The 15824-nt window shown below is 47.6% G+C and overlaps 1 protein-coding gene across 3 annotated transcripts; it reads left to right on the plus strand.

The window, feature by feature from the left end:
- The first annotated feature begins 9441 nt into the window (after positions 1-9441).
- LOC119329273 (probable plastidic glucose transporter 3) lies at positions 9442-15022 on the plus strand. Of its 3 annotated transcripts, none has more exons than XM_037602290.1 (14): positions 9442-9723; positions 9811-9943; positions 10105-10172; positions 10270-10402; positions 10833-10932; positions 11028-11140; positions 11238-11331; positions 12078-12231; positions 12331-12474; positions 12556-12629; positions 12702-12787; positions 13370-13484; positions 14308-14492; positions 14612-15022. In XM_037602290.1, exons 1-13 carry the CDS (start codon positions 9642-9644, stop codon positions 14488-14490), a joined length of 1479 nt encoding a protein of 492 aa, XP_037458187.1. In that variant the 5' UTR covers positions 9442-9641; the 3' UTR covers positions 14491-14492; positions 14612-15022. The 3 variants fall into 3 exon arrangements, with proteins under 3 accessions (XP_037458187.1, XP_037458188.1, XP_037458189.1); XM_037602291.1 differs by having other exon boundaries at positions 9820-9943; XM_037602292.1 differs by having other exon boundaries at positions 9443-9723; positions 9823-9943.
- The last annotated feature ends 802 nt before the right edge of the window (positions 15023-15824 follow it).

Raw genomic sequence — 15824 nt, forward strand, 5'->3', positions numbered from 1 at the left:
CCGCCATAGATTTTTTTCGTCTTCTTCAATTCATAGAAGCCTCCGGTTTCGCTGGGCCAACCCATTGTCGAACTTGTCTTTTTCCCACCATTTCCTTTTTCAGTTTTTTGTTTCCTTTTTCATTTTTTTCCTTTTTCATTTTTTTATTTTTTTAAAAACAAATGCTTCCTCTCTAAAAAAATGTTTAAAATTTCAAAAAAGTTAGCCTTTTCAAATTTTGTTCATAAAATACAAATATTCGCATTTTCTAAAAGTTGTACAAATTTCAAAATAATGTTTGTGTCTCCCAAATTTGCTCGGAATGTCAAAACATGACATTTTTTAAAACGAGCGAACAAAAGTTTGAACATGGACATTTTTTAATTTTTAACTATTTTTTGAAAAACACTAACAAATTTGGAATTTTGAAAAAATAAGATGGTGCCTTAAATTGGTCATACAAGAGAATGGAATTATGGCCATTTGATGGATGTCAGAAAAAAAACATGCTCTCGAACAGGGACGAGACTTGCCTGCTCCCCGCGCGTGCGCCAATCCGTGCTTCCGCATACGTGGCTTGATTTGATTGGAACAAAATAAGGTCCAGCCCCACCCCCTTTAATTCAGGGGGGATGATTAGATTAGAAAGAAAAAAAAGGAAAAAGACAGTCGGGAACACGGATAGGAGCATGGGGAGGGAGCAGGCAAGCCGGATCCCTCGAACAGATCATTTAGGCCTACCCGGACACCCTACGATGGACATGGTCTATTTTTGGACATCCTTGGAGTGATTCTAAATTTTGCAAGCACGTGGGCATGCCCATGATAGGTATCCATGTCAGGTTTGAATGACTTCTGACAATGTATGCACATTGTGACACGTCGAGCCATTTATCGGCCTTTTTTACACTGATGAAACTCCAAAAAAATGCAAAACTTGTTGGAAATCCAAACAACTTGACATGGTGACTTGAATTGGTCATACAAGAAGATTAAAATTTTGCTCACAATTCATAAAACATTAAGGGAGTTTCAAATAATGTCCGTGCTTTCAAATTTTGTTCAAAATTTCAAAAATGTTTCTGTTTTCTAATTTTTTTCTACACGAATAAAAAAATTATGGGAAATTCAAAAAAATGGGTTCTAGTTTTTGTTCTTCTTCCTCAAATTAAATCCTATTTTTCTTTAAAAAAAGCTTTAATGAATATGCTAGTTTTCATTAACTAAATCCCACCTAGCTCCTATGCCGTCTAATTTTACACTGTTAGACTATGTATAGCTTCTGTACTTATGTATGTATTGTAACACAACCATTATATATAATGAGATAAGCCACCCCTAGAGGGTTGTGCTGGTTCCCCAAAACTTATTGTCTTACATAGTATCATGCTAGGTTACGATCGCTTCCGCTTCTAAACCCTAATACCCGCACCGCCGCCGCAGCCGCCGCCGCCTTCACCGCAGCCGCCGCGCCACCGATCGCGCCGCCGCCATGTCGAGCGCCGCCACCACCGGTTCCACTGCTGTGGGCTTCCTCCCGGCCTCTCTTGCGGCTCTGCTCAACCTCCCGCTCGATGCCGTCTCCGTTCCGGCTCCGATCGGGACAAGGAGCATCGGCTCCGTCTTCTCCACGCCGCCGGCGCCCTCGCTTGGGCGTGACCTCGTAGTCCACACCGCGGCGCCGCCGTCCGCTGCGGACTCCGCAGGCGTCGTCCCGCCGCTCCTGCCGCAAGCGGATCACACCGCCACGCTGGCGGGGTTGGCGGCGTCCGCCCCGGCCGCCAGCCTTGCGGCGTCCGAACCGGCCGCGAGCTTTGCGGCGCTCGCCCTGGCTGCGGTCCCGCCTCCTCCCGCATCGGCTTCGGTGCCTCTGGCTGCCTCCATGGTGTTTGCACCCCAGGCAGCCTCCTCGATGGGATCGTCTTCGCCGCCGCCGTTTCACTTCGGTCATCTCATCACCATCAAGCTCTCCGCCGACAACTACATCTTCTGGCGTGCGCAGGTTCTCCCGCTCTTGGGGAGTCACTACCTGCTAGGCTACGTCGACGGATCGCTTCCCTGCCCACCCGCGTTGGTAGACAGCGTGCACGGTCCGGTCTACAATCCGGCCCATCGCGTCTGGACGGGGCAGGACCAGGCGAACCTCTCCTCCATCCAGGGGTCGCTCTCGCCGGCAGTTGCCGGCCTTGTTGTCTTCGCGAAGACGTCTCATGAGGCCTGGACCATCCTTGAGCGCACCTTTGCAGCTCAGTCCCAGGCTCGTGTCTCTACACTCCGTCGTCAGCTTGGAGAGTGTCAGAAGCTTGACTCCACTGCCACTGAGTTCTACAACAAGGTCAAGGGCCTCGCCGACACATTGGCCTCCATTGGACAGCCCCTCACCGACTCCGAGTTCAACTCGTTTATTATCAATGGTCTTGATGAGGAGTATGATGCCTTAGTCGAGATCATCAACGAGCGGGGCAACTCGACACCCATGCTGGCACACGAGGTTTTCTCTCGGCTCCTTCTCACTGAGCAACGGGTCGAGACTCGCCGCACCAGGGGCACTGGATCCCTCTCGGCCAACGCCGCCACCAAGGGTGGCCGCTCTTCTTCATCACCCCGGTCTCCCTTGGGGCTGCCACCGTCGCCCGCCTCGGCCCCCCCACCTACTGCGACCTTACCGGGGGCTGGCGGTCCACGTGTGTGTCAGCTTTGTGGTCGCGATGGGCACTGGGCCTCCAAGTGTCATAAGCGCTTCCAGCGAAGCTTCCTTGGTCTTGGCAATGACGGCAAAGATACACGCAACAATGCCCGTCAGGTCGCCATGGCTGATCGTCCCGCGCTGCAGAAGCAACAGGGACACACTCAGTCCTACTCCATCGATCCACACTGGTACATGGACTCTGGGGCGACAGAGCATCTGACCAGCGAGATGGGGAAGCTTCACACTCGTGAACCCTATCATGGCTCCGACAAGATCCACACCGCCAATGGAGCAGGTATGCACATCTCTCATATTGGTCAAGCATCTCTTCTCACTAGACATGCCAATAGGAATCTTCAGCTTCGCAATGTTCTTCGAGTTCCATCTGTGACCCGTAATCTTCTTTCAGTTCCTAAACTCACACGTGATAATAATGTGCTTTGTGAATTTCACCCTTTTGATCTTTTTATTAAGGATCGGGGCACGAGGGACATTCTTCTTAGTGGGCGGTTGTGCCAGGGCCTCTACCGTCTGGAGCATCCTGGCGTCGCTCGCGTTTTCAGTGGAGTTCGGGTCTCTCCATCACAGTGGCATGCTCGTCTTGGTCATCCGGCCACACCTATTGTCCGTCATATTTTGCGTCGTCATGAGCTTCCTAGTTTGTCTAGTAATAAAGATGTAGCAGTGTGTGATGCTTGTCAGCAGGGGAAGAGTCATCAACTTCCTTTTTCGGAGTCCAGTCGTGAGGTGAAACATCCTTTAGAACTTGTGTTTTCAGATGTATGGGGTCCTGCTCAGACTTCTGTCAGTGGTCATAATTACTATATCAGTTTCGTTGATGCTTATAGTCGCTTTACCTGGCTTTACCTTATTAAACGCAAATCTGATGTGTTTGATATTTTTGTTCAGTTTCAAAAACATGTTGAACGTCTTCTCAAGCACAAAATTGTTCATGTCCAGTCGGATTGGGGGGGGCGAGTATCGCAACCTCAACTCTTTCTTTCAGTCGCTTGGGATAGCTCATCGTTTAGCATGTCCACATACACATCAATAGAATGGTTCAGTCGAACGTAAGCATCGTCATATTGTTGAAGCTGGTCTTACTCTTTTGGCCCATGCATCTGTTCCGTTTCGGTTTTGGAGTGATGCTTTCACCACTGCATGCTTTCTCATCAACCGTACTCCTACTCGTGTTTAATCATGAAGACTCCCATTGAGGTTCTCCTTAATGAACAACCTGATTATACCTTTCTCAAGGTATTTGGGTGTGCTTGCTGGCCGCATCTTCGTCCATATAACAAGCGCAAGCTTGAGTTTCGTTCTAAGAAGTGTGTTTTTCTTGGCTATAGCTCTCTTCATAAAGGTTACAAATGTCTTCATGTTCCCACTAATCGTGTCTATATATCTCGGGACGTCGTGTTTGATGAGCATGTTTTTCCCTTTGCCAACCTTCCTGTGTCTATTGTCGAACCACCATCCCTGCATTCATCCTTTGTTGCTTCTGACCAATTTGATGATGTTGCATACTCTCCTTTGCTGTTACCTAACCATGGTGCAGGAACCGGACGTGGAGCTCGTTTGGAGCTGTTGGAGGATTCACCATCATCATCGTCGTCTTCTGGTGGGCACGTCGATCGCCCTATGTTGCATGGCGTCGATTCGCGTGCTCATGCATGGTCACCCGACGAGCCCGTCGCGCCGAGCATCTCCACTGCTCGGTCCGCTACGCCAGCGATCGCCGAGTTTCCAGCGGCTCGGCCTTTTTCGCCAGCGGCCACCGAGTCGCCCGCGGCTCGACCGTCACGCCGTCTTCGCCTGCGGCTCGGCCCGTCACGCCGTCTTCGCCCGCGGCTCGGGTCCTCATGTCGCCTTCATCCGCGGATCGGCCCGCGACACTGGCCGCGCCACGGCCCACTATGCCGAGCTCGCCAACGGCCCGGTCTGTGATGCCGGAGTCGCCAGCTGCTTCGTCTGCTCTGCCGGTTTCGCCGGTGGGCCGGCCTTCTTCGTCGACCGAGTCCGAGGCTACCGTGACTGGCTCCTCGTCACCGGCTGACTCGTCAACGTCGCCGTCCTCCAGCCCGTTGCAGGCTGCTCCGTCGACCTCGGTGGTTCCTATGTCCCGACCACATACACGCAGTCGCAGTGGCATTTTCAAACCTAAGGAACGTAAGGATGGTACGGTTGCTTGGTTGGCTGCTTGTTTGGCTGCTGCTGTTGCGGATCCATCTTCTGAGCCTCGCACATATCAGGCTGCCCTGCGCATTCCACATTGGCGAGAGGCTATGGAGCAGGAGTTTCATGCTCTTCTTCGTAACAAGACATGGACTCTCGTTCCTCCACCACCACGGGTAAATGTTATTGACTCAAAATGGGTATTCAAAGTGAAGAAGCATTCGGATGGATCTATTGAGCGTTACAAAGCGCGACTTGTTGCTCGCGGTTTTCGGCAGCGTCATGGTCTTGACTATGAGGACACCTTCAGTCCTGTCGTCAAGCCTACCACTATTCGGCTTCTTCTCTCCATTGCTGTTTCTCGTGGTTGGTCACTTCGTCAATTTGATGTGCAGAATGCTTTTCTACATGGATTTTTGGAGGAAGAGGTTTATATGAAACAGCCGCCTGGTTTCTCTGATCCTGATCGTCCTGACTATATCTGTCGTCTTTCCAAAGCACTATATGATTTGAAGCAAGCTCCTCGTGCCTGGCATGCCCGCCTTGCCTCTGCCCTTCGTGCTCATGGGTTTGTGCCGTCCACTGCTGACACTTCATTATTTCTTCTACAGAAGCCAGAAGTCACTATGTACCTTTTGGTATATGTCGATGATATTATCCTTGTCAGCTCTTCTCAGTATGCTGCTAATGCTCTTGTCTGCTCTCTTGGTGCTGATTTTGCGGTCAAAGATCTTGGGAAGCTTCACTACTTTCTTGGAGTTGAGGTCACTTCTCGTGCTACTGGTCTTGTCCTTACGCAGAAGAAGTACTCCTTGGAGTTGTTACAAAGAGCTGGCATGCTGAAGTGCAAACCGACCACCACACCCATGTCGTCTACCGACAAGATAACAGCTGTTGATGGTGAGCTTTTGTCTCCTGCGGATGCCACAGAGTACAGGAGCATTGTTGGTGGACTTCAGTACTTGACGATCACGAGACCAGATATCTCTTATGCTGTTAACAGGGTTTGTCAGTATCTTCAGGCTCCCAGAGATACTCATTGGGCTGCTGTTAAACGCATTCTTCGTTATGTTCAGTTCACCCTGACATTTGGTATGCATATTCGGCCGACTTCCTCTCGGGTCCTTTCGGCCTTCTCTGATGCAGATTGGGCTGGTAGCCTAGATGACAGGCGATCCACGGGGGGTTATGCATTATTCTTTGGCTCTAATTTGATCGCCTGGAGTGCTCGGAAACAGGCTACTGTGTCACGTAGCAGTACTGAAGCTGAGTACAAGGCTGTGGCTAATGCTACTGCAGAGATTATTTGGGTGCAGTCTTTGCTTCAGGAGTTGGGTTTGTCTCAACTATAGCCTCCTATTCTTTGGTGTGATAACATCGGTGCTACATACCTTTCTGCAAATCCAGTATTTCATGCCCGAACGAAACACATTGAAGTTGACTATCACTTTGTACGGGAACGTGTATCGCAGAAGCAACTCCAGATCAAGTTTATCTCATCTAAGGATCAACTTGCAGACATCTTCACTAAGCCTTTACCGCTGCCACAGTTTGAGGCTTGTAGGCGCAATCTTACCGTTCTCAGTTCTTTAGAAAGTGGCTAAGATTGAGGGAGGGTGTTAGACTATGTATAGCTTCTGTACTTATGTATGTATTGTAACACAACCATTATATATAATGAGATAAGCCACCCCTAGAGGGTTGTGCTGGTTCCCCAAAACTTATTATCTTACATACACGAAGATTTGGGTGATCTTTTTTTCTTTTCAATTTTTGGTTTAATAGATTTATGTGTTTTTTTTCGTGTTTTCACGCCACACACAACTAGAATTGTCCGCTTCCGCACGGCATGCAACAGCAATTGCTTGTCGACCGGTCTCGTGCAACCGGAGTTGCATATGCCGCCGATTGTGCGCAATCCATGTCCATCGGCTGTGCGTAACTGCACAATTGATCATCTGCAAACAAAGCCTAGTCTGAAAGCTAGCCCAGGTGCAGCAAGAAGCGTACAAGTCTGAAACTAGCTGAATGCGAGGCAGAAGTCCTTCGACTATCACACAATAATTAGCATAGAACAAAACAGAGTATTAAGGCATGATCAGCATATGACATTGAACACAACAGTTCCTACTAAAGAGAAGAAAACTGATTAAAAAGCACACTTTACATTCATCCTGCTCGATGAACAGCACAAGTTTGTTAGAGTTTTACCTTGCACATAGAGAAGGAGGTTCCCCTGGTTAGGAACTAATGGTTCAGCAATTGTTTGCCGTTTCTTCTTTGCTATTGAACAACATTGTTTCTGTTGCTAACAACAAACTTATTCATCGATTCTGTATAAATGCTTGGTTAATCTGTTGAAGATATGTACATCTAATTTCAGTACATGATGGCGTACCGCGGTTTCCACTTAATTTATAAAGAGGTTGCCTATCTGTTAAGTATTTCTTTACGGAGGTCGGAGGGAGTACTTACTACATAAGTTCGAACTAATAGCCTTTATTTGAACTGTTTCCAGCTATAATAGTCGAATACAGGGAAGCTGTTGTCCAGTAGAGCCCTTATATTTTATGTCCTTCTCATACGGAGTATACTACTTAACGTCTCGATACCAGGAACCACATTATCTTTGTGTATTTCCATAAGCAATGTTATTGAGAACTGTCATGTGTTTGGCTCATGCAGGACATGTGCAACTGTGGAAAGCTCAAGTGATGCATGCAGATGGTACAAAGAATCAAGCCTGGAAGATAATTTGGAGCTTGCCTTGCCCAAGTAAAGCAAACCATTTTATTTGGAGGCTTGGATGGGACAGTCCATCGACCCGGCCAAATGCTTGAATGTGAAACATTGATGATGATCCCTTATGCTCTGTATGCCGTAGACAGAACGAATATGGTGGAGCACCTCACCTGTTTTTGAAGTGTAAGCATGTCGCATCGTGGTGCTCCTCGAAGAAGAAAGGCAGAATCTCTCACGAGGTGCATCTCAGCTAAAGAGACTGCCAATCACATTTTGGAAAAAAGAGGCAAGTGTGGCTACGAATGAAGCTGGACACTTCCATGTGGCTCCGGTGGTCTGACCCGCAAATCGGGGACGCAGTCGATTCAGTCCAAGACTTTTCAGATACAAAACACTTTCTCTGAATTCAGTTAACATCGTCTGATGGTAAAAAACACTTTCTCTGAATTCAGATACTATATGCCCGTTCCTGCCAGCTCCTGGCATGGTTGTTTGCTGGAGCAAGCGGGGGGCTTTGATTGGCACATGTGACATGTGGATCAATTGTCCTGAAGCTCGACCAGGCTCTGCAACATACATGCCGTGCAGCATAAATTGTTGATTCAGAAGCAGATTAACAATCTCTTTTGATGTTGTAACGTGTGGGTTCTGCACCTCGTGTTTGTTTGAAGAAACCATCTTGGTGCGGTGGGCGTTGTAGTGGTCAGGGACTCAGGGCCTGGCTGGGATTGGTGAATGGTGATGACCATGTAATTTGTTTGGGTGGGCAACTTTATCTCCTGTCGTTGTTTCATGCCGGCGATTTTTAGAAGATAATGGAATCTGCAAAAAAAAAATAAAAAATCAGAAGTTGCACATATTCTTCTCCTCAGACAACATATTCTGTTAACTGTTTCCAAAGAGGATCAGCATGCCATGCCAGTACATTGGCTAACTCGTATCCTCCAGACTGCTTGAGCTTGCCAGAACTCCACCTTGATGCAGGGCCGGCGCCACGGTGGTCGCCGAGATGGGAAAGCCGGCGGTGCTCCTTGGCCCCGACAACCTAGAGGACGCCCCCGCTTCATGGTTGTGCTTTTCTGACGAGTCAGGGATCCCCACTTCCACATCCCATTGTTGGCCGGCGGGTGACGGCCGCCGGCGAAGCGTGGGCGACGCGGGCTGGAGCTTGTCGGGCGGGTGGAGCCTTGGAGGGCAGGGGAATAGTGTGGACGCGCTTTGGAAGTGGACTGGCCAGTCGACGCGCACGGGCTAGCGATGAAAAAGAACCTCGGCGGGGGCGGTGGGTGGCTGACATGCGGACACATTGACGTGTTTGGATTTAATGGGGCCGGTGGGAAGTGGTTGGACGGTAGACATGCGGGTTTGAGGGCCGAGACGACACGCGTACATCCGTCCAGTGTTCGTCTGAATACAAATTAAGCCCAAATTTACGTTGAAAATAGGTCTAGGCGGGCACAAGACGATCAAAATTTATGACCGAGGCTGTGTTAGGCCGTGATATTTGTTTGTTTCGACCCAAACGGACAGGACGGATCAAATACGGTGTGGTGTTGTAATTGACCTTAGGATACCTCTACCCTTTCACGTCGTCATTCATCACCATAATCACTTTCATTTATGTCTTTTGCGGGTTGATGTTGGGGATGCTCTGGTCATTGTCTCGGATTTGCAAGTGGGGAACCGACGGTGTTCAGCCCGCCGACGGCCCGGCCCGGTGGCGACGGTCCTGGATCCCCGCGGGCGGCCACGCGTCGCCGCGAGCGCCACCCGCACGCATCTCGCCTCGCCAACCAACGGAGAAAAGAAGCAAAGGCATTTCTCTTTCTCCCCACCACCACCTTCTCCGTCCTTCTTCTCGGCGCTGGTCGGTGCCCGTGCTGCGACTCAAAAGGCAGTCAAATCTCCCTCCTCCTCCGTGCCACTCAGCCCAGCGACACGCGCCCAGCCCCAATAGGAATATAGGCGCGCGCTCCCTCTCCCAGATCCCTTTCTCTCTCCCTCCCTCCCTTTTCTTCCCCTCGCCCCCGATCCCCCAATCTCCTCCTGCGGGGCGATGCGGTGGAAGCTCGGCACCGCGGCGTACAAGCGCGTGCCGTCCCGCGACGCCGCCATGGATCCCGACCTCGAGACGCCAGGTCCGTGCGCCCCTCCCTCCCTCCACCGATCCCCTTCGCATTTCGCTTTAATCTGCCGCCGGTCGAATCTCCGTGACGACGTCTTAGATCCGACAGCAGAGAAGACGCCCGACGGAGCAGGAGGAGCAGGGGCAGCAGGGGCGGGCCCGTCGTGGCGCCGGTCGCTGCCGCACGTGTGCGTCGCCACCGTCACCTCCTTCCTCTTCGGCTACCACACAGGGTGCGTGCCTGCGCTCGCTCGCTCATCATCCCGTGCCCGGTCACCCCCGTCCCCACGGGCTCCACCTCACGCGCACGCCTCTCGTTTTTCTGCTAGAGGGATCTCATCTCACGCATGTCCCGCATGTCTGTTTCGTGCTGATGCCATGGTGGTTGGTGCAGGGTGGTGAACGAGCCGCTCGAGAGCATCTCCGCCGACCTCGGATTCGCCGGCAACACGCTGGCCGAAGGTACGCGGCACACGAGCCCTCCCTCCGTATGCACGGCCTTGGTTGCTTTCTTTGGGGCCCGGTCATGAGATTTGCGTGTGTGGTTCCGTGGACGCAGGGCTCGTGGTGAGCATATGCTTGGGGGGAGCGTTCGTCGGGTGCCTCTTCAGCGGCTCAGTCGCTGACGGAATCGGCCGGCGCCGCGCTTTTCAGCTCAGCACCCTGCCCATGATCGTGGGAGCCGCCTTAAGGTACCATCTATTTGTAGTATGACACCATTTCATTCACAAGCCATAAGCCTGTTAAATCAATACTTGTCTCTCTCCAGTCTAGTTAATTTTGTTTAATTGCCACTTGCAAGTATACTAGTAATTGATTGCTGGGTGTTTTAAATGAATATACACATTGACTGCTGGCTGCTGACTGCTGACTGCTGATCTGGTCATTATGTGGGATTTACTTGCACCAGCAAAATACAATTAGACCAGGAACTAAAATACCAGCAGCCTGTGCCGTCTACAATCATTTTTAGTATGCTTTGTTTTGCAAATATTACTACTTAATCTGATCTAGGAAGGAACCATGGCTGCTCTCGATTTGTTTTTATATGATTTGTATACAAACCATTCGTGCAACTATGTTTTGCTAGACCATACTGAAGAAGAGAAAAACATTTTGCAGTGCTCTCACCAACAGCCTGGAAGGAATGCTATTTGGAAGATTATTGGTTGGAGCAGGAATGGGGTTGGGTCCACCGGTGGCTTCGCTCTATATAACGGAGGTATGCATCTCGTATTTTTGTCAATGCACGATTGCTAACAGCAGATATCAACATACTTCGCCGGTGCTCACTATCACCTACCTGCTTGAATCTAGGTCTCTCCCCCCTCTGTGAGGGGCATGTATGGCAGCTTTGTTCAGATTGCGACCTGTCTGGGAATCTTATTTTCTCTTCTAGTCGGTACCCCTGTCAAGGACATTGATAGATGGTCAGAAGCTTGTGCTCTACTTCTTCAATCTTTACTTGTGTGTTACAATTGATGTGTACAAAACTGATATTTACTGACATTATCCTTCCAATGGCAGGTGGAGAGTGTGTTTCTGGGTTTCAGCTGTCCCAGCAGTTTTACAAGCTATTGCTATGGAGTTCTGTGTTGAGAGCCCCCAGTGGCTATATAAGGTGCCTTTACTTAGGAATATTGCCTTTTCCTTTTTCTTTTCTTGAACACGCCTGGATATTGCTTGTTTTCTCATGTCACCCTTCACATTTATCAATTCAAAGATTCAAACCCATGGAAATACCCACTGCTCTCTGAATGGGCTTCTATAGTTTGATGTTATGTGCCTTTGCTAGTCATAAAATAGGGCGTTGATTTTCTGAGCAGAACCTTGGATATCATTTTACTGCGCCGAACTTCGGAGTTATCTTTTAGAAACAGCACAAGTTTTGGTAAACTGTCTGCAATATAGATGTGCAGGTCTTTCCAGTTTTCACTAGTTTATGAAGGTTGTTCTCTAAATTGGGTATGTGTTGAATCGAACAATCTGTACATTGGGCCGTTGGCTACAATCTTTATCCACCACCCTACAGCCTTTTGTCCCTTCAGGAAATTATTGCCTACTGCTACTTAAGTAATATCAGGTATATTTATAATTTATCTGCTCGAAAATATGAAGGAAGATGAATCCATTGACACATATAGGTCAGATACAACACATATATATTCCTGGTGCAGATCAATGAAATTCTAGGTACCTCACATTTTGTTTGTATTGCGATATGTATACATCTCTGACTATGGTCCAGGGTGTATTATTTTGTTTCTTCAGTTCCAACGCGTGCGTGCTCACACACAACTTACATCTAGGAAGTAACATGTTTAGCAGTCTTCTAAACAATTTAAAGAGTCCTGTTCTTCTATGCAGTGTGGAAGAACAAACGAAGCAGAAATGCAGTTTGAGAAGCTTCTAGGCCCTCTTCACGTAAAATCTGCTATGGCAGAACTTTCTCGATCGGAGAGAGGAGATGATGGGGAAAGTGTGAAGTTCTCAGAGTTGTTTTATGGCCGCCACTTCAATGGTACAAGCTGTCGATTGTGTCGCATTTTTCTGCTTCAGTGTGACCTTATCTCTGTTCTTCCTTGAAGTTTGTTCATTACAAGTCCCTTTTTTGCTACAGTTGTTTTTATTGGCACAACGCTCTTTGCTTTACAACAGTTATCGGGCATAAATTCTGTGTTCTATTTCTCATCAACTGTGTTCAGAAGTGTGGGGGTGCCCTCTAGCCTTGCCAATATATGCATGGGGATTGCAAATTTGTTAGGTAAGCCCATTAAAGCTGTTTGTTCTTGTACTGCTCTGCTATATTCAGCTGCTGATCTTATTTTGCTGTGTTCGCTGCCAGGTTCTATTATAGCTATGCTTCTAATGGACAAACTAGGCAGGAAAATGCTTCTTGTAGGAAGCTTCTTTTTCATGGTGAGCAATTACTGTAATTGTAAGATATATGGAACATTACTGACTGCACTTCCTTACTGGTGTAACGTATAGGCCTTCTCAATGGGACTTCAGGCTATTGGAGCGAATCATCACCTTGGTTCTGCAAGTGTATATCTTTCGGTTGGTGGGATACTGCTGTAAGTCATGCAGATTTATACCATTTAGTAGCTTGGTTCTACCATGCAAGTTTCTCAACCTTAGTTTTGGTTCTTCAAATCATCTATGTTGAATAAGTTCCCTCAAACCACCACTTTAACTGTCACTGTTGCTCACAACTACCACATCGATAGTTTTGAGCAAAACCACCGCGATTCAGATAGCCAAACATAACCTTGATTGCCGGCTTAGCACGTTCACAAAATTCTGACAAGGCTAGGGTCACCTGTTAGCTCTGAGGTGGCTAAAGGACTTGCCAAGTGAGCAGCACATGTGACAGGGGTGTGGGGATTGATCTATGATCTCCCCCCTACCCACCTGCCCTCCCCAAACCCATAGCTACATTCGATATTTGCACCCGTAGAGGTCAAGGAATCTGGCTAGGCCACCGCTGAGCCGCTATGGTAGTTACTTTCTATTCAGTTAACCAACATATGAAGCATTTTTGCCTATGTTCTCATGGTAGGACTCCTTAACTTTTTTGCCAGTTATATTTTTCTTTCTTATAATTATAAGATAACTATGGTACATATGGTACTTATAGTTGGACATTTTGTTGGCAGGTTTGTCTTGGCATTTTCGTTGGGAGCAGGCCCAGTTCCAGGACTTCTTTTGCCTGAGATTTTCCCAAACAAAATTCGGGCCAAAGCTATGGCTCTGTGTATGTCAGTGCACTGGGTAAGAGTTCTATTTTCAGCATGAAGCAACCATTGGATCAAGCTAAATGTTTTTCATCAGATCAAACAAAATCTGCCAATATGGAAAAAAAATATGCATTTTAAATTTGTACGCTACTTTGTCATGGGCTTTGGTTCAGCTGAGAGTAAATGCATAAACTAGAAAACAACAAAAATACCTTAGTGCTCAGTACTGCTCAAATTTGGGTAAAAGTCTAGACATGCACACCCTTTGAATGGAATAGGGAAAACAGACAGAGGTTATGGTCGTATATCCAGTTATACTGTTGTATGCAATTGAAGAATTGACTAGTTTCTGTCAGTTATGAGTTAGCCAGGTTGTTCGTATGATTTTATAACTTGCAAGTAGCCAAGCAGTGTTACGTTGCAAGACTGCAAGAGGGTGCCAAACTGGTATACTGACCCTCTGCATGTTATGAAGATTGAAAGCACTTTTGTTGTGGTCATGAAGTGTTAGATGTTGTAGGCTGAAGTCTTCTTCTATCTAGCAGAATTAATGCATCTCTCGCGTGCTATTAAGAAGAGAAACAGAAGTAACCGTGAAATGTTTATGCAGTCAATCCTCATCATGCAACCATGGTTTTAATTTATACCCAAATATGGTTGCTACTGTATGTATAATTTAACCAGCGGTTAAATCGATGCAGACAGCTTCTGTAGATTTTTCCAATGAAGAGCTGGAATATCAGTAGACAAGAATGCACTAGATATCCTTGATTATAGTTCTATTCCATGTCGAATTTCCTTGAGTTATAAATTGTTTCCTCTTTTGCTTACACATGATGCTTGATTGTAATGGGCAGGGCGTCAACTTCTTCGTCAGTTTGTTATTCTTGCGACTTCTGGAGCAACTTGGTCCACAGGTTCTGTACACAATGTTCTCATCAGCGTGTGTGGTAGGAGCAATATTTGTGCGGCGACACGTAGTCGAAACCAAAGGAAAAACTTTGCAGGAGATAGAAGTTTCGCTGTTACAAACACAGTAAAGGTAAACCCTCTGCTCTTTCCCTCAACACAGACCATTTCAGATCATCTCTGTCTAGCTAGGGCATGTGGATTGCATGCAAGCGGCGCGTTGAGGAAACTTACAGGCCCTTGTCGTTGCAGGTTTCACCGAGGCAGTGCCTTCTTATGCACGCTGGGAAGGAATGAATTCAGCGACGTTTTTGTTGCTGAACACCAGCCGGGTGGGCGGTCTGTTCCCAGATCAAGTGATCTGATCATCCCTTGCGGACAGAATCGCCCTACGCTCGGTGTAAGTTCCCGGCCGTGCACGAACCTGTGACCGCTAGAGCAGTGGCATACTATCGTAGGAATACATACATACATGACAGACTGGCGAGGAGGCTCTTGTCTGCATAGGCTGATAGTTGGCCCTATGTACTATAATTGTGTTGTGTTGTGCTTAACTGTTTCGTCAGTAAGGGCAGACTGGATTTTGGATACTGATGAACGAACGCTGTCGAAACGGTTTACTATTGTTTGGAATAAATAACAGCAGTGACATGCCTCGTCGAATGTATTCTACTCCAGCTTCTACCCGGGTTTGCTCGGTTTATAGGGAAATGAAGAGCTATGTGCCCTGTTTAGAGGTGCCAGTGATTCAAAAAACAGTAAGTTGTTGAAGTTCTTTTTTTTTGCGGGGGAGGAAGCTGTTGAAGTTAGCTACACAACACATATAGGCCCTGTTTGGTTCAGCTTTTATCGACAGATTCCGCTGCCGCGCAGCAGAATCTAAACCAAAAGGCGAATCCAGCAGAATCCGATTTCAGAAATCCGCTGCCAAAATCTGAACCAAAAGCTGAAGCAGCTCAAGACGTGCTTTTTAAAATCTGATTCCGCTGCGGGTCAAAATCCGCTGCGGGTCAAAATCTGAAAAAGCTGTATCAGCTGGTTTGCCAAATGACCTACATCTTTTTCGCATCAGATTTTTCACAGCTGTTTTTAGAAATCCACAGCCGAACCAAACAGGGCCGTATCTTTACATTTTTCTTCAAAGAACCACCGATCCTGAGCCTGATGACGATTTCGATCCATCTGTGAGGAACGCGTGCTCAGGAAGCTCGTCTTTGGTAATTGCGGTGTTGCGTATGTTGCTCGTGAGCGATAGTAGGGGAAATGGCTGCAGTGTTTTGGTGATTTCGAGTGTGATCTATGAGCACACAGCAGGAAAAAGTATCACTACTGATCTCTGATTCCCTTTTGATAGTATCATCATTTTATGGATTTAATTATCACTACAGTAAAACTAAGATATAGTTTGATTTTTGCTGTACAAAAAGATATAATTTGATTTTGGATCTCTAAAATAAAAATAAGA

The sequence above is a fragment of the Triticum dicoccoides genome, chromosome 7A (genome assembly GCF_002162155.2).
Source record: "Triticum dicoccoides isolate Atlit2015 ecotype Zavitan chromosome 7A, WEW_v2.0, whole genome shotgun sequence".
Taxonomy (NCBI): Eukaryota; Viridiplantae; Streptophyta; class Magnoliopsida; order Poales; family Poaceae; genus Triticum; species Triticum dicoccoides.